The sequence below is a fragment of the Felis catus genome, chromosome D1 (genome assembly GCF_018350175.1).
Source record: "Felis catus isolate Fca126 chromosome D1, F.catus_Fca126_mat1.0, whole genome shotgun sequence".
Taxonomy (NCBI): domain Eukaryota; kingdom Metazoa; phylum Chordata; class Mammalia; order Carnivora; family Felidae; genus Felis; species Felis catus.
This window is the reverse complement of record NC_058377.1, coordinates 58,609,803-58,628,013: the sequence shown is the minus strand read 5'-3', so window position 1 is coordinate 58,628,013 and position 18,211 is coordinate 58,609,803. Positions and strand designations below refer to the sequence as shown.

Genomic DNA, 18,211 nt, shown 5'->3' with positions numbered 1-18,211 from the left:
CGGGGTAGCTTGGAGAGCTTTTGCCTGCCACCCTCGCCTGCTCCATTATCAACAGCCCCTACTACTCTGTGATGTTTCTGCAAACCCATGTTGTGAGTGCTGCGAAGTGTCAGTTCCCTCATTTACCCCCCACCGGAATCCCCCAGCTGCCACCTAAACAGATGTTCTGGAGGTGCCACTTCCCGCCCTGGACCCCACCCCAGATTCCGAGCAGAATCCGGGCCTATTCCTGGAAGCCACAGAAAGAGCTCCCTCCCCACCCCCCTGCCCCCAGCCCTGCACCAGGGGTCGGGGAGTGTCAAACTGAAATGACCTCACAGTGACCTGTTTTTCCCCCAGGGCCTGTCATGTCAAGGTCACCTCTGAGATTTCCTTGGGATAGAGATCAAACGGTCACTGGTTCCCATGGTCCCATCTCGCCAGCCTCACCTAGAAAGATAGGGTGCCCACCACCCTTCCCTGAGCTGGCCCCAAGGCTCCCTGCTCTGGTCTGCCCTGCCCTGGGCAGACTGTAGGGCTGTGAGAAATGAGGGCAAAGTGGGAGGATGGGAGGCAGAAGACTCTTGGACAGGCTGGACTGTGAAGGAGGAAGCACAGCTGGGGGACCAGAGGATGGGGAGTGTTGTGGGCTGAGCGGAAGCTTTGGGCAGAGGGGGGGATCCACACTGCAGGAGGCCGCCTGGGGTCCAGGGGGAAAGGGGAGACCCAGGAACAGATTCAAGGCTCTTTAGGTGGCCAGGAAGTTGAAGGAGGCCCTTCTGAAAGGGTACACTTTGCTTTGAAGGAGGAGTTGAGGGCTGTTGGAGTGGAGGATAGGACTGACAAGAAAGATGGGGCAGAGGCTTGGAAGAGATGGGAGAGGGACTGCTCCAAGACAGGCAGAAGTTTGGGGACTCAGCCAAGTGGGGTGGTGACCCAGTTGGGCCTCAGGGCCCTCTGCTGAGTCACGTCCTCACACCCACAGGGCAGGACTAAGTGGTCTGTTGGTGCCAAGAACGAGGGATACAAACGGACTGGTTGTGTTCACAGGAGCCCCGGGTCTTGCACTAGAGCTCCAGGCTGGCAAGGGAAAGGAGAGGGGCTAGGAAGATGCTAGCCCAGGGTTCTGGAGGCCTTCATATTAGAGGCCCCAGTGCCAAGGGAGAGATGGTTACAGGCTGAGAGGCTCTGGGAGGACAGCAGGATGGGACAGGGCCAGTGTGGGAGTGATGGGGAAAGTACCAGGGAAGACCTCACACAGGGCAGGAGGAAGAGACAGGCAGCCCAGCACCACCAGGCCGTGTCCCGTTCACCCTTCTCAGCTGGGACTGTTCGCAGCCTGATTCTCATATACGCAGCCAGATAGAGGCGGCCCAATGGGTGGCTTTGAAGTCTCTATCAGCCTCTAATCTCCAGTAAACATACTCTGGGTACAAACTGTAGTTTGCAATGCAAGCATAATGTCAAGCCTAGTTCCATACGCCCCCAATCAGATTTCCACCCCAAGTCCTCTCTGTGTAGATATTCTTGAGTCACCCCTAGAAATCCATCCATCCAACAATTTGTCACTGAGTACCTTCTATGTGTCACGTACCATCCTAAGCCCTGGAGATGCAGTAGTGAATAAAACATAAAAACGCCTGCCCTGGTGGAGTTTATGTTCTGATGGGAGGAGGCAGACAATAGCAAACAAATAAAATAGTGGGTTAGAAGATGGTAAATACCATGGAGAAAAATACAGTGGAGAAGGGCAGTAGGAAGTGTGCGTGTGTAAGGTGGGAGGTTACAATGTTAGCTAGTGTGGTAGGGGAAGGCCTCTTCTAGAACCTGTATGTTTGAGTGGCCACCTGAAGGAGCTGAGGTCTGTCCTGTGTTCCTCATACACACGCCACATACAACAATGCACTCTGTGGCAGGAACTGCCTGTGTCACCGCTGACCTCCCACATTACATTCAGAGCCAGGCAGTTGCCCTGCCTTTGATTTCCTCATCCCAGGTCACCCCTCAGATACCTACAAAGCACAGTTCCTCCCACACTAGGTTGGGCACAAATGAGGCCCCAGAGCTACATGCTAGACATCTGAGGGTGAGGATTTGGGGTTTGGTGGAAGACATTCTAGAGGACTGAAGACCACTTGGCAAGATTCTAAGGCTGCGGGGGAGACCTCAGTTTTATCTTCCCAAAATGGTAAGAAGAGACTGTGCTCCAAGCAGAGGGTTTTGTCTTCAGATTTGGAAATGGTCATGGCTCTCTGGCCCCGTGTCTGGTTTATGAGCTCCATCACTAGGTTTCCTGGGCCTGGACATGAGCACTGGATTTGGCCAATGGGAATGAAGACCAGCTCGTGAATAGTCTTGGGACAACTTCTGCAGTGCCCAGGGATTTGGGGGCAGCTGAGCTCTGTGACCCCAGAGGCAGGACAGACTGGGGAAGGAAAGTAGTGACTAGGAGCAGATCTCAGGGCTTGGTGTGATGAAGCACGTCTTCCAGAGAGCTTTCTCATGGTGGAGTGTAGCGGCCTAGGAGAGATGGAGTGAGTTCCCTGTCATGGGAAATATGCAAATGGAGGCCAGACAAGTCCTGTCAAAGAGGCTTCAGAGAGCCTCCTTCTCTGAGGGGCTGGGGAGAGCTCTGGGTCAGATTCTCTTAAGGCCTCTCTGGCCCTGAGAGTCTACAATTCAGAGCCCTGTCATTGACACACTGGGTTCTGGGGTCCACTTGGGTCTCCTCTCTCTGCCAGGTGGACTTAGGTGCTGGGGATGGTTAGAGCAGGGCCGGGGCAAGGGAGCTGCCTTTCATGGGAGGTGAGAGGTTCTCTGGACTTCCTCCATACCCAGACCCTACCTGTGAGATTTGTGGACAAAGCCACCTACCTTTGGGGCCTCAGTGGCCATCTGTGAAATGGGCAGAACCATAACGTACAACAAACACTAAGGCAGTGGAGGTGGTCTGCCCTTCCTGACAACTGAAGGCTGGGGGACCCAGGGAGGTGCAGAGGTGCTACTCATGCAGCCATTACCTTCATTCCCCCCTGACCAGCCTTTCCTGTCATCAACTGAAACAAAGATTTTTTTTTTTTTTTAATTGAGCCAGACAGCACCAAGGACGGTGCCTTGTGGCTCATCTTTACAGACTAGGCTTCAACATTTCCCAGTGCCTCTTGGGAGCTAGAGCCTGTGTTGGCAAAGGCAAAGCAGACCTTGTCCCCAATTCCTAACAAAGTTAAAGAAGGGAGGGAGTCTGACTGACATTGACAATCAGGCTGGTCTTCTTTTCTGCCCTGACTCTTGGCGCCCGTTTCTGTGTCCTCTCTCAGGCCACTGTGTTCCTGAGAGGCAAGGTGGCATGGTAGATTTACTGTGCACCTTGGGCAAGTTCCTAATCTCTCTGGCCTCAGTTTTTACACAGAGGAACGTTGCCTCTCTTCCTGAGCACAGCCTTTATCGTTATTCAGATCTGTGTCCTAGTCCTGGCTCACCACTCCTCGCCATGTCACCTTGGGCAAGCCATCAGCCTTCTCGAAGCCTATTTCTTCATCTGTAAATGTGGATAATGCAACCCACCATGCAGGGCTGTTGTAAAAAGCAAATGAGATCTTGAAGTAAAAGCACATAGCTTGGTGGCCAAGAAACTACACAGCTACAGTGAAGTAGCTCAGCAAGGTGAGGCTTGGGGAGGTGTAGTGACCTCCTCAGGGTCGCACAGCAAGTGAGTGATGCATCTAGGACTAGAAGCTGGATTTCTAGCTTTCCACACTCCTGCCCAGGAGCTACTGAAATGACACAGTGGTTACTCCAGGAGCTGCTGGAGGAGGGGCTTCCCTCACGGGAAATGAATTGGGGGGGCTTCCCTGGCAGCCCCCGTGGGGATCAGGCTTGACCTGACAGCCCCCCAGTCCCTACATGCCCCTCTTCTGGTAGCCTTCAGGTACATGGCCAGTTCCAGCCTCCCCTGAAAGGATGTTAGGGTTCTGGGGCTGACCCTGTGAACACGGGATGTGGAAAGAGGAGAGGAGACATGTGGAGGGGGAAGTGCAGGTCTATAGGGAGGACTCCTGATTTTAAGTGACAGAATCCTAGGTCAAATGGACTGAGGCAAAAAGGGAATTTATCGGCTCAAGCTGTCAAAAAGTCCAGTGGAAGGTAAAGCTTCAGGCATAGCGGGAACCAGGTGCTCAGTGTTGTTCTCAGGAACCGTGTGTTCCCAGTTCTCAGCTCTGCCATCCTTGGCTTTATTTGGCACGGTCTCCTTCCTGCTGGTAGTATCATCCGTGCATAGGACAGTTCCTGGCATATAGTTCACCTGGCCCTAGAAGCTCCAGGCTCACTTCCTACCAGCTTTGCAAACCCAGTGGAAAATCTGCCTCCTTCCCAATGTTCCAGCAAAATCTCCAAAATTGACTCTGAGGCATCCAGGGGAGGTCACTCACCCACCCCTGAGCCACTTATAGGGCCTGAGAAGCCCACTCTTCTCTCATTGGCAGATCTAGGTCACAGGTCCAGCACCCCCAGATTGTCAAGACTTGAAGAGGGGAAAGGGGATCCCCCAAAAGAAAAACAGGAGATGGGGCCTTCATCGTGAGAGGGTGTGTGGGAATTGGATGAAAGAAATTGCAGAGGAGAATAATGACTGCCTCAAGATGGGCCAGATAGCTGGATCTGGGCCATCTCTTCCCCAGAAGACTGGAGCCTGGTTATCTGGGAGGACGGGTGGGTCCTGAAGTCACCAATAGAGGCTGTCAGCCAGCTGCACTCCTTGCAGGTAAACAGCAGGTTCTTGCTTGAAAGGGAATCCGAGCGGCACACCTCTACAGGGAGATAAAAAAAAAAAAGGTGTGTGGGGGGACAGCCTGGGGGTCCAGGCAAAGAACAGAGACCCTCTCACACTAGCTTCAGGGAAGAGGGCACATTGGAAGGTGCTGGGATCTTCCAGAACCCCCAGTGGGAGGTGCTGCGGCCCATGGGCACGGACTTAGAAAGCTGGCACCATGGACTCTCCTTCTGTCAGGGGCTGCCCCGTCCAGTTCCCCAGCCCCGAGGCTGCCCTGTGCCTTCTCAGCCCTGTGCCTGCCTAGGTCACCATGGTTTTTTGACCTCTTCATTCACATTCCTGAGAGACAACCTCTTGCTAAGTTTGCCAAGCCTCAGCTTCCTCATCTGTAAAGTGGAGGTGGAAATGTGAAGGGTAAGTGGGCTGTGGCATTTTGCACAGTGATGGTGCCCAATGAAAACATCTGTCTGGATTGTGGTGGGGATTACATGAGCTCACTGATGGGTCTGGCTCAGAGTAGTGGTGCAGGAGATGCAAGTTCCCTCTTTGCTCAGCCGGTAGAGGCCAGAGAGAGACTAAAGGAAGCAGCCTCATCTCCCAAATTCCCCGAAGCTTCCCCTTCCTTGCACTCAAAATGGCTGTTTCAGTTCCAACTTTAATTCTTGTTGAGTAGGAGGTGAAAAGGGGAAGTAGAAAAGAGAAGAGAAATCAAGTTTCCTGCCCTCCCTGTGTCCTTTTCCTACCAGATTTGCCTGCTTTTGCAGCCAGCCCGATAGCACGGGTGGGACCAAAACTCCACAAACCAGGCTCCAGGGGGCTCTCCTGCCCCGGGCTGGATGCTGCTGGGTCAGGGTTGGATTGGTGACTGTGGCAGAGCATGTAATGACCCTGTAAGGCAGGCACCCGGACTAGCCCTGTTTATCACGTGGAGACTCAGGCTCAGAGAGAGTAGGTGGCTCGCCCCAGGTCACACAGTGAGTTGGTGATGGATCCCAGTCTGTCTGACTCCTCAGGGGAAGGAAGCTGGGTCTTGACCCTTCTCATCCTGTGCCCTTGCTGCTAAACTCACAAGCTGGAGACCAAGCAAGGGGGTTTCCAGGCCTTGTTTCCCAGCAGGCAGGCAGGCCAAGGTTGGGAGGCCTCTTCCCACATCCAGCCTGGTCTGGGCTGGTTCCTGGCTGGCTGGCAAGTGGTGACTCAGTCTTCCAGCTCCTGCCTCTGGCCTCCTCATCCTTCCAGATTTGAGGTCCTTGGAGCAGGGATGGGGAGGGAACTGCAGAGTCAGCTAAAAGGGTATCCCGAGACCGTAGGATCCAAGCAACCCAAGGAGCATCAACCCTTGCCAGTTCTTCCTTCCATCTATCCTGAATCGCTTCTGCTGCAGGCGAAAACCAATCCCATGTGTTGCCTGAACCGACAAAAGGAAACTGGCAGAGTGTGTCCCCTCTACGGAGTGAGGGACTTCAATGTTTCTGCCAAGGGTGTACCTGGAACGGAGCTGGGTGGGTGGATGCCTGGTGTCAGGGCAACACTCCCAGGGCCTCTACCTCAGACGAACAGGGCTGAACACTGGCCCCGTCCCCCTGCCAATGTCACCACTAGCTCCCGTGAGCCAGATTGATCAGGTGAGGCTCTGAGAACAGGATATGAGTGGATATGGGACTAACAAATAGGAGAAAGGCTGGGGAGTGGGCCAGGAGAAACTGAGGCTGGGAACCCAGTCCTGAGGTTGCTCAGTGCCAGCCCCAGAAGGGAGGCCCTAGCTGTGTGTCGAGCTGCCACACAGCCCCCACCCCAGGGCGGCGGTCAGAAGGCTTGAGACTGGCCAGCCCAGGCAGTCTGCTGGCACCATCTCATGGCCAGAAGCCCTCAGTGCAAGGGAGACGATCCTCTGGGAATTTCCTGGCTTGGACGTCTAAGCATGGATTTCAGGGGAACCATGGATAAGGGGTTTGTAGAGTCAGAAAGACAGTATTGAAATGTCACCTGGCTGGGACACCTTGGGAAACTCGTTGACTTCTCCTGAGTCTTACTTCTTTCATCTGTATAAGGGAGAGAATAACCACTGCCACCGCCTGCCACCCACCCAGGGCTGCAGCTAAAACATCCGGCAGCGGGCAGACTATTAGGAGATGACACTGGGTGGTGAGGACCCAGGAATTGGTGCACGCTGCCACGGGCTGAGGGAGCCCAAAGTGGGGGCATTTAGGCTGGGCCTGGAATTGATTCATTCAGTTAACACATGTTGATTGAGTCCATACTGTGTGCCAGGGCACCTCACCTGCATGGTTTCGTTTATTTCTTACAACAGCCTATGTGGCAGGCACCAGTAATCATTCTCATTTTACAGACGTGAAAACTACAGGAAGGATAAGTAGGGCTTATTTGGAAGGCATCCCGGGCAGAAGAAATAGCACAGATGTACGCCTCAGGGCTGGAAAGCCTGCTGGGGAAGGGCTGAGGCTGGACTTAGGAGCCCTGGCAGGCTTGGGAGCAGAGCAGGGGCACTTGGGCTCTGTCTTAGAGGTTTTAAATGGGCCAGCCCCCTCAGGCCTCCAACTGGGCCCCTCTTCACACAGCTCATCCCCTGCTACACTATGCTTCATTTCTCCCACAGGATAGGCTCATTCCCTGCCTGCGTGCCTCCTGCCTAGGGTGCTCTCTTTTTTTTTTTTTTTTTTTTAATGTTTATTTATTTTTGACAGAGAGAGAGAGAGAGAGAGACAGAGCGTGAGCGGGGGAGGGGCAGAGAGAGAGAGGGAGACACAGAATCGGAAGCAGGCTCCAGGCTCCGAGCTGTCAGCACAGAGCCCAATGCGGGGCTCGAACTCACGGACCGCGAGATCATGACCTGAACCGAAGTCGGACGCTCAACCGACTGAGCCACCCAGGCGCCCCTAGGGTGCTCTCTTCACGCTTCATGTGGCCAAGTCCTCCTGGCCCTTTAAGTCCCAGCAACAGACATGCCTTCTCCAGGAGCCATTCTAGGTCACTCCTTCCCATGACCCCCAAGACCTGCTCTCCTGGGCCCCAACCCGGTAGGAGGAACTCTGACCCAAGCCTTGCACTGGGTCTGACACCCCCAGGAAGCCCTCAGGGCTGCTCCCATTCTTGGGACAGACACTGTGGCGGGAGTGACCACTGGAGATTGTCCTAGGAATGCAGCAAAGGACTGGTTTCTGGGCTGAAGGCCAGGCCTCCTTGCCCTCCTGAGCTCTAGCACCACTAAAATCAGATCAGGAGGTCCGCACTTTCAGCTGGCAACCTCTTAGCACAGCCCTGAATAGGCAGTATGTGCTTAATCCTTGCACAACTGACCAAAGTGTTCCTCAGCGGTTCAAACCTGAATTTCCTCAGCTTGACCCAAAGTTTTGGGACCAACTCAGTTCCCCAATCCCCCTGTCTATAAAATGGGTTTGGGTGTGAGGGCAGTGCTCACACCTGCCAGGGTAAAAAGGGTCCTCCCTGTCCCTGGCAGTTCATCCTCACAACATGCTGGTGGCCACTATGACCACATTCTGCCAAGGAGGCTCAGAGAGGGGAAGGGGCTTGTGGGTAGGGGCCAAAGTAAACAAGAACCTGGGCCTCAAGCACCCAGGGCAGTGTTCTCTCCCTGCGTGAACTTGTCCCCCTCTCGTTGCCCCAGCTTCTCCCAACCAAAGCCCACCTCCTCCAAGTCATCCCTGCAAATGCTGCCTCTGCTACTGGAGCTGTCCTCCTCGGAACAATGAGAAGCCACCTTACCTCCTCTGGTCCATCCTAACAGCTCTGAGTCTTGGTTTGGGAGTAAGGAGGGGCTGGAAGAGGGCTTGGCACCGGCAGGGAGAATCTCACTCAGATGGGTTCTCAGGGGCATCACCTCTATCCCCGCAACCCACACCTGTCACTCCCGGTGAGCTCTGGACCTGCCATGCAGGAGACAGTGCCTGAGAAGTGGAAGTATGTGGGAGGATCTGAGGGCATACAGTAGGTGTTCAATAATGGTTTGGGAGAAAAGGAAGAGAGGGAAGGAGAGAGGGTGAAGGTGACCAAATAAGTGAGTGCATAAGTAGATTACCATGTAGAGGGATGGATAGGTCAGTGGATGAGCCATTGAATGGAGAAAGGAGGGATGGATGGGGGAGTGAGTGACTACAGGGTAACTCTGGGTGTTACAGCTAAAGGGGGAGCCAAAAACTCTTTAATTACCCACATGCCCATTTGACAGATGAGAAGACTGAGAGAGGGCTGAGGAGAAAGGAAGCTGCTGGGGCTGTGGGGCTGGCCTTTGACCAGCAGCCTCTGGTTCTCCCCCACCTTTCTATCCCCTCATCACCCTCTTCCTTCTGCTGGGTGGGAAGGGTTCCAGGAAGGAGACATTTTCTCCGCCTCCTTGCTCCTCGAGGCCCAGTTTCCGCCAGACCTTGGTGTTGGAGGTGGCAGGGAGGGGGTGGCCCCCGCAGGGGCTATTTCAGTCAGAGACAGCCCTGCCAGGAAACAGAGGAAGCCGCCTGCTCCTTTGGAGGTGTTGCAGCCTGAGTTGAGGGCAGGAGAGTGGAGAGCCTCATGTCTGGCCTCCCCTTGCTCCAACGCATTTGAGGCCACCAAGGTGCTTCGGGGACAGGAGGCTGCATGTGAGTGTTGGTGCTATGGGCCAATGTGAGGGGGGCATGGGGGCTGGACACAAGGAACTGTGACTTTGGGCAGGCAGGCTGGGCCCAGCGCTGACCTAAAGGAGGTCCACAGTGTTGAGGGGACCAGAAGAAGGGACTCTACCCAGTTGGAGGGCCAGATAGGAAGAAGCAAGATGGGATCTGCAGCTGGATGCGCTCTTAGGGTTTTGACAAACAGACATGTGACGAATGGCACTTTGTGTAGAGGGAACAACAAAGATGGAACGGCCCGAGAGGAAGTCTAGGTCTCCAACTGTGGATAGTTGTGTGGCGGTCTTATTGTCTCAGGAACAGTGTGGCAGGATAGGAAGGGGCAGAGTGGAGCAACCAGCGGTACCTTGATAAGGTTGGAGGGCTCAGCAGGGAGCCTGAATGTCAGGAGCTTGAGCTTTTCTTCAAAGGGCAGAGGAATACAGGGAAGGATGTAATCTGACCCCCTTGCTAGAAAGCCCCCCACCAGAGACAGTGTGGCCGGAGCCCAGGAAGACACTGGGGCCTGAGCTGGCCCAGGGCTCAGGGCCCAAGAAATGACATCTGTGAGAGCTAGAGGGAGACAGTGTCAGCTGCTGGGAGGCGGGGGCCAAGGGAGCCCTCCGCTGGGACCAGCCCCTGCCTCTCGTAGTCATCAGAGGGTAGAGAGTATGAGGGAGCCAGGGTGACAGGCATGCCTGCCTTTCTTGGAGCAGACCTGAAGCTTCACTCCGGATCTCCTTGTGCTGCCTCTGCCTCCTCCCAAGAGGACCAGTCTTACCAGGGAGTGGAGAGCAGGAAATATCTGGAGCCTCCAGTCACCTGAGGCAAGGGCTTTCCCTCGGGGTGGTGTCTGAGGACCATAGGCCTCCCAAAAGAGAGTTCAGAGGCACAGCACTGTTCCTTCTACCCGTTTCTTCCTCCTCACCATGACCCTGCCCTAGAAGGCTGCTCTCCTCTCAAGCTCTGCCTGCTCTACTTTCCTCCCCACCTGGGGACACCCAGAGATCCTCACACCCCTCTCCACCCAGGGAATTCCTCCTCAACCACCTGGGTCATGCTCCATCCTTCGTTCTCTTCTGAAAAGTCTCTTCTATCCTGTGGCTTACACTGGTCTCCCCATGCAGACTAGCATATGTATATGTACGTGTGCGTGTATGTGTATGTGTATAAATAATTTCTATATGCCTGGCAGGTGAAAACAGGAGAATGAATGCATAAAGGAAAGAATAGCCTGAACAAATGAATGAAGAGATGGGTAAATGAGCTTTCTCTTGCCTGTACTAATCTTGGCTTCCTGGCTACAATGGGGGTGCTCCCGTGCTTCTTCCTGTGGCTTCCCCCGTGCCTAACTGGCTAACTGGGCACCCGGCACTCCTAGCACATGGGCTGAAGCCCCACAAAGAATTTTTCATAATTAAAGATAATATGGCATGTGGGATACAGACTAGAGAATCCAAACCTCATTTTGCATTTGCCCAGACTCTGGGGAAAATATTTTCATCAGAATCAAATTTTAAGTTGGTAGAAATTAGTTTGGGTAGTTACGTTTTGCTCTAGCTTAACTTTTAAAAATCTTATAACTTGGGGGCCTGGATGGCTCAGTCAGTTAAGCGTACGACTCTTGATTTTGGCTCAAGTCATGATCTTGCAGTTCGTAGATTGAGCCCCATGTCGGGTTCTGTGCTGACAATTCAGAGCCTGCTTGAGATTCTCTCTCTTTCTCCCTCTCTCTGCCCCTCCTCTGCTCTGTCTCTCTCAAAATTAAAAAAAAAAAAAGAATAATAATTAAAAAAAATAAAAATCTCATAACTTGACTTAGCAGGTATATTCACGTCAAGAATAGCTAACACTTGCCTTGTGCCAGGCACTGATCTTCATAACAACCCTATGAGGCAGGTACTGTATTACTCCATTTTACAGATGGGGAAACCAAGGCCCAGGAGTTCAGTAATGAGCCTAAAGCCCCACGGCTCACATGTAGCAGAGCTGGGATTTGAACCTTCTGGCCTCAAACCTCTGTCACCCTCTGTGTACATTTACAGGACTTCATATCTTTTCCTTAGCTTCAGTTTTCCCACCTATAAATAGGAAGGGGGATGATCCGACTCACTGTGTCAAAGGCTTTGTCTTTCAGGTCCATTAGATTTAAGTTGCGAGTTCTCTCTGGGCACCAGTAAATGTGTACATGCCAGTTGGGAGGTAAGTATCAAGAAGCCAGACTTACCTCACGAGGGAACCCCGTAAGACACTTGTGCTTCCCCAAAATCTCGCCTGAAGGGATGAATGGAGGCATTATGTGTAGGATACAACAGCATGGCATGGCATTTATTAAGCACCTACTGTATATCAGGCCTATGACATGTTTTACCAATAAGAACATAGACCCAGAAAAGGCCAGTGATATGCTTTGGGTTGAACAGTGTAGAAGTAGGGGAGCCAGGATTTGAATGAGCCCCATGTCGGGCTTGCCTACCTCTGAAGTTGGGTTTATAACCTCAACATCCCATGGCCATGGGCTATGTTTAGTTGTCTCCTCTCAGTCAGGTGGTTGGCTCTGCTTCTAACTCAATGAGGAAGATTGAGCCATCACTGCCTCTTGCTGTGCCTGGATTTTCCTCTCTCTAAAAAGCAAGCAGTAGGGTCGCCTGGCTGGCTCAGTCAGTGGAGCGCATGACTCTTGGTCATGGGGTTGTGGGTTTGAGCCCCACTTTGGGTGAAGATATTACTTAAAAATAAAATCAGTTAAAAAAAAAACAACAGATTTGGTTGGTCCTCAGTCATTTGCCCTTTTGCCTTTGGGGAAGCTGTTTTCATACTAGCCACCAGAGGGTGCTGTGGTCCAGTGTGTGCTAGACGGACATTTGTAGCCTCAAGTCAAGTAGAAGGAGGCTTAGAGAACTCCTGAATCACCTCCTTCCCCCATTTTACAGATAAGAAGATTGCAGCCAAAAGAAGAACCATGGCTTTGGAAGGTGGAGTCCAGTCTGAGGAGGTGGGCACTGTCCTTCATCAGTTCACAATGTGTGGATACTGTTCACATTGATTAATTAAGAGTTACCAGGGCCTTCACTGCCCTGGACCACAGATTGGGCTCCCAGATACAGGCATCAGACCTGGCACTTCTTCAGGAGGTTCCTGGTCTGTGTAGGAGAGAAAGACACACATGTTCACCATAACCATAATCTCCAAACTCCAAAAAGCCCAGGGGAAGCCCTACCTAGCGTGATTTAGTACCTCAAACTTCATGACATTCTGAGAGGTGGCCTGTCATTCCTGCAATTTTCAGATGGGAAAATTGAGACTCAGAAAAGGTATATCACTAGCCCAAGGTCACATAGCTAATAAGTAGCACAGGTGGGATTCAAACTAAAGTCTGCCTGGGGTGCCTGGTTGGCTCAGTCAGAAGAGCATGTGATTCTTGATCTCGGGATCGTGAGTCCGAGCCCCTGTTGGGTGTAGAGATTACCTAAATAAATAAAACTTAAAAAAAAAGATTTAGGACAAACAAACAAAAACCAAAAGTCTGTCAGTCTCCCCTTAAAGAGGAGACATTTGGGTTTTGAAGACATGGGGTTTTGAAGGCCGAATAGAAGTTCACCAGGAAGGTTGGTGGGAAATGAATATTATAGAGAGTGAGTTGGATTTTTCCCAAGCTTGAGCTTTATTGTATCCCAGGTTTCCTTAAAGTGAAGGCAGCGTGCGGTCTCCGTGGGGTAGTGAGTATCATAGATGGTTCAGGTGGAGATCAGGGCCCAGAGAGGGACAGGGGGCCTACCGGACAGTCAGTGAGTGTGGTTACTGACAGGTTTTGTGTTGCTTCCCTAGCCTCTGTGCATGCGGGAAGCATAATCGGGCAGCCATGGAGTGGGACAACGGGACAGGACAGGCCCCGGGCTCACTGCCCACCACCTGTGTCTACCAAGAGAACTTCAAGAGACTGCTACTGCCACCTGTGTACTCAGTGGTGCTGGCGGCCGGCCTGCCACTGAACGCCTGTGTCATCGCCCAGATCGGCACATCCCGCCGGGCCCTGACCCGCACGGCCGTGTACACCCTGAACCTGGCCCTGGCCGACCTGCTCTACGCCTGCTCCCTGCCCCTGCTCATCTACAACTATGCCCAAGGTGACCACTGGCCCTTTGGCGACCTCGCCTGCCGCCTGGTCCGCTTCCTGTTTTACGCCAACCTACACGGCAGCATCCTCTTCCTCACCTGCATCAGTTTCCAGCGCTACCTGGGCATCTGCCACCCACTGGCCCCCTGGCACAAGCGTGGGGGTCGCCGCGCCGCCTGGGTAGTGTGTGGGGCCGTGTGGCTGGCTGTGGCGACCCAGTGTCTGCCCACAGCCCTCTTTGCTGCCACAGGCGTCCAGCGTAACCGCACCGTCTGCTATGACCTGAGCCCGCCTGCCCTGGCCTCCCACTATATGCCCTACGGCATGGCCCTCACGGTCATCGGCTTTCTGCTGCCCTTTGCCGCCCTGCTGGCCTGCTACTGCCGCCTGGCTTACCATCTGTGCCGCCAGGACGGCCCAGCAGGGCCAGTGGCCCGGGAGCGGCGTGGCAAGGCAGCCCGCATGGCGGTGGTGGTGGCAGCCGCCTTTGCCGTCAGCTTCCTGCCCTTCCATGTCACCAAGACAGCCTACCTGGCGGTGCGCTCTACATCTGGGGTCCCCTGCCCTGTGCTGGAGGCCTTTGCAGCTGCCTACAAAGTCACACGGCCCTTTGCCAGTGCCAACAGCGTGCTGGATCCCATTCTCTTCTACTTCACTCAGAAGAAGTTCCGCCGGAGGCCACATGAGCTGCTGCAGAAACTCACGGCCAAGTGGCAGCGACGGGGTCCCTGAGCCCACTGGGGACAAGGACACCTGGGGCCGTGGCGCCGGAAGCCCCACCAACCCCAAACTGTGCAGAGAATTAGAGCTTAGCTCAGCTGGGCATGGAGTGAGGTCGCCCCACAGACTCCAAAATCTCAACCAATGACTATTTATTGAGCTCTTTCTCTGGACCGGGCCGTGTGGGCACAGAGAGACAAGCTCGGACCTGGCTCTCCAGAAGGTCCCAGTCAGCCCTGGAGAGGCAGGGAAGCCATGTTAAGCTGCTCACAAAAATGGCGTGTGACATGCACTGTAATTGAGGAGCATGCCGAATGTTTTGGAGTCACCAATAAAGGGAGTGAGGGAACATGGGAGGAGGAAGTGAGGGCTTCTGGAAAGGAGCATTTGAGCTGGATTTTGAGGGATGAATATGAGCTCTCTGGAGGTATGTGATGTTCCATTCATTCAGCAAAACTTTACCTACACCTTGTGCTTGGGCCTGGGTTGATTCCAGCGCCCCAGGAGAACAAGTCCCAGCTCTGCCCCATATAGGCTCCCAACTACTGGATATACTGACATTTGACAAAGTGATGTCAAGGCTGTGACAGAGGGAAGCATGGCTGGCGGGGAGGGGTGAACAGAGGATACCCATGATCCAGTCCAAGGAGGCAGGAAAGATTTCTCAGGGCAGGGCTGGGGGGCATCTGAACCAGATGTTGAGGGTTGAGTGGCAGGTCAGCAAATGGAAGTGGGGAGCGTGTTCACCCAGCCTGGGATGGCCCTAATCTAGACTCTGCGCTGGAGGAGATGGGTAGAGAGCTGGAGTGGGGGGCAGGCATATGGTCTGCTGTGTGTGAAAGTTGAGAAAACAAAAGCTGTCCCATGGCCACCCTTCAGGCTGTGGGGGCTGAGCAGAGGGAAGAATCAGGGAGCACTTCTTCAAAGAGTGGAGTTTAAGCCAGGGAGGAATCCAAAAGACAGAGAGAAGGAGGCTGCTCCTGATGGAAGGCACTGGGTGCATAAAACCCAGAGGCAGAGACCTGTTGAATCTGGCTGCAAATCAATAGTGAGTTTTAGTTAAGTCCAAGAGGGGATGGAGTGGGTGGGACCAGAGCACTGAATGCCAGGAAGAGCCCCAGACCCCACCTCTCCTCCACCTATCTCTTCGCATGGGCCTCTTTCAGCCTCAGGGTATCCTGGGTGCCTGAGGAACCCTCCACCAGGCCCCCCCAAGTGAAGGGAAATAGCCCTTCAATATTGCTTCATTCTAGAAGGAGAAGTCAACTTGAAGAGACTCAGGGCCATGCCACGGCTACCAGGAGGCTGCCACATGGAGGTGCAGAAGTCCTGTGGCCAGTCTCAAGACAGACTGTTCCATGGGTTCTGCTCCTGCCCTCTCACCTTCATCATTCTGGCCTGTGGGTGCCTGGGAGGCTGCTGGAGGCCATCTCACAGGGGCATCTCAAACACAGACCTGAGCCTTCAAAAGCTTTGGAAAGGCATCTTCACTGAAGGTCTCTGAGAAGACAGCCAAGGGATTCTGCCACATAAGGCCTCTTTACCTGCTCTCCCCACCCACCCCTCCTTTCGGCCCCACCCACACAGCTCCTCACCCTCTCTGCTCCTTTTCCTCATATCTCCACACACACCCCCACCGGACCCCCCCTCACTTCTCCTCCATTCCTTATTCCTTCCTTCCAGGTCCCAGCTTTCCACCTGTAGAACAATTTCACCTGCCCTTGGCTGCTAGTATACCACTCAGACCCTGTACCCGAACCAGCCTTGACAAAGAGTCTACCTTCTTAGAGGGTAGAGCCGAGAGAGGGCAGGGCATAGGGACAGGGCAGGGAGGGGAAGGACTGCGTAGCTTACTCAGCATCTAATCTCCAAGGGTGTTGGGCAATGGGGGCATTCAGAGAAGGGCTCTGCGGGAGTTAAACTCCATAATAATGTTGGAAATGTGCTTGCAACTGTCTGAGGAAGTGGGAAAACCGGGCCCAAACCATCTTGGGAACCCGTCAAAAGTGCCCTTGCTGAAGAGGTTGATGATAATTTGGACAGAAGGGACTTTGATTCTTTGGGTCACAGGGAAGAGATGTGAGGAAATGTCAGAAGATGTATATTCCCAACACAATGCAATGTCCTGCCAAGTAGCACAGATGATGCTTGCCTTGCATCTTGTTGAGAGTCTGAGATGAGACTCTTCAGTTGCCTGTCATGGGGGAGTAGGGCAGCAGGAGAGCGGAAGGCAGAGGGCTTCTGCCCACAGTGCCCAGAGCATCCCAGATGACTGTCCTAGCAGACTGCCGAGAATGGTGACCCTTTCTTTGGTTACTTTTCCAAGAGTGAACATTGTGGGCCACAGGTAAATTCCATTTCCAGCATCCCTTCGCAAGGCAGAACAGCATAAAGGGTGGAAACTGCAGACCCAGCTCAACCTGAGCGTGTATCTTGGCTCTACCACTTACTAGTTATGTTACTCTGGGCAAGTTATGTAGCCTCTTTGTACCGTAACTTCCCAGGCTATAAAATGGGAATGATGATGCTATCTGTCTTGCGAAGTGGTTGTGAGGATTAATACGTGCAAAGCACTCAGAGTAATGCCGAAACACAGTAAGCGTGCAATGAGTGTTGCTATTGTAATGACTTTGCCTTTTGTGCACACAAGTTCCTCCAGTCTCTCTCTCTAGGAATTTGCCTAGGAAGTTTCTAAACAAGGGGCTCTGAGCAAGGGATTTCTCCTTCCTTCACCTGGGGAGGCAGCTGGTCTTTTAAGAAAAAAAACTCCGCGTACTTTTTTTTTTCCCTTCAGAACGAGGGTCATAATCCATGAGCCCCATCTATCTACTCCTACAAGAAGGAAAAACCATTTATTAATGCCAGTACGAGAGACTCCCGAGTGCCATTGGGGAGCTTGAATTTCCCCCCTCCTTTCTCCCTCCTTTTGTCCCCATCCCCTAATCTCTCTCCTCACTTTAACCCAGAGCACACCCGGGGATAGGGGCTTCAGCTGGGGATGTCTGCTCACTGGGGTAAAGACAGAGGAGACACGGACGAAGGTGTGGAGGTAGAGTGTGGTGAGGGGTGGGGGAGCATGTGGGTTCACAGGGGTCCAAGGTGATGCTCTGGGCTTGAGGAAGACTTCCTGGGGTGTAGCAGTGCAGCTGGGGCTTGAAGGATGGCCATAATTAGACTGAAGAAGAGAGGGCAAGTTTGTTCTGGTGCGGGGAACAGCACAGCCCAAGGCGTAGAGGCCGTTGGAGGAAAGATAGCAAGAGATTAGGCTGGAGAGTTGGCAGGGCTGGAGAGTAAAAGGGTTGGTGCCAGCCCAGGGGAGCACCGGGGAGCCACAACAATGACAGCAGTGGCCATTTGTTGGGCTCTGCAGGTCCTGGGCACATGCAGTGTGCTGTACACACGTTTTCTCACTTAATCCTTACAATACCTCCAATTACAGATGGGGATACTGAGGCCCAGATGTGAGAATTGACCTGTGAAGGTCACACAGTCCTTCTCTAACCCAGATACTAGATGCCCCCCTTGCGTTACTCGACCTGCCTCGCTTCCCTTTCCTTTTATTACGTGCCTTTCAAGTGCCCACCTGCCTCAGCCAGTGCCAGTAATTGGGGAACCCCCTAGGAAGTTGTAACAGAGACGGCTAAGTGCCAACTGCAGTATTAACTCTCCTTTAATTGGGCACAAGTTCTCCTAGGATGAAAACTTCATTTCCCAGCCTTACTTGCAGCTAGGTACGACCAGGTATCTTAATCCTGGGCAGTGGGATATAAGCAAAGTGGCCTACAGCAGTTTAACACAGGAAGGGGATGAAGGTCTTTAAAAGATAGGTGGGGTCTATCCTTTGCCTCCCCTCCCTTCTTGCTGCTTACAATGGGGGCCTCACAGCTGGGGCACCATCTTGGACCATGAGAAACAGCTTGGGTTTCTGACCATTCCAGTTTGGGGCCACCTGAATTGGACTTTTGCACAAGAGGGAAATAAATGTCTATCTTTTTTAAGCCA

The 18,211-nt window shown here is 53.3% G+C and overlaps 1 protein-coding gene across 5 annotated transcripts in view; it reads left to right on the top strand.

Annotated features, from left to right (window-relative positions):
- Positions 1 to 18,211, top strand: part of P2RY6 (pyrimidinergic receptor P2Y6) — a 40,893-nt gene extending 22,682 nt beyond the window's left edge. For 2 of the 5 annotated variants that reach the window (XM_019811857.3, XM_006936969.4), the window contains exons 2-4: positions 11,510 to 11,574; positions 12,306 to 12,367; positions 13,201 to 18,211. In XM_019811857.3, coding sequence (XP_019667416.2) covers positions 13,235 to 14,221 — 987 coding nt within the window. In that variant the 5' untranslated portion in view covers positions 11,510 to 11,574; positions 12,306 to 12,367; positions 13,201 to 13,234 and the 3' untranslated portion in view covers positions 14,222 to 18,211. Of the gene's footprint in view, positions 1 to 7,544; positions 9,364 to 11,509; positions 11,575 to 12,305; positions 12,368 to 13,200 lie in introns of those variants that run through there. The other 3 variants (XM_045038771.1, XM_006936970.4, XM_019811858.2) reach the window with 2 other exon arrangements.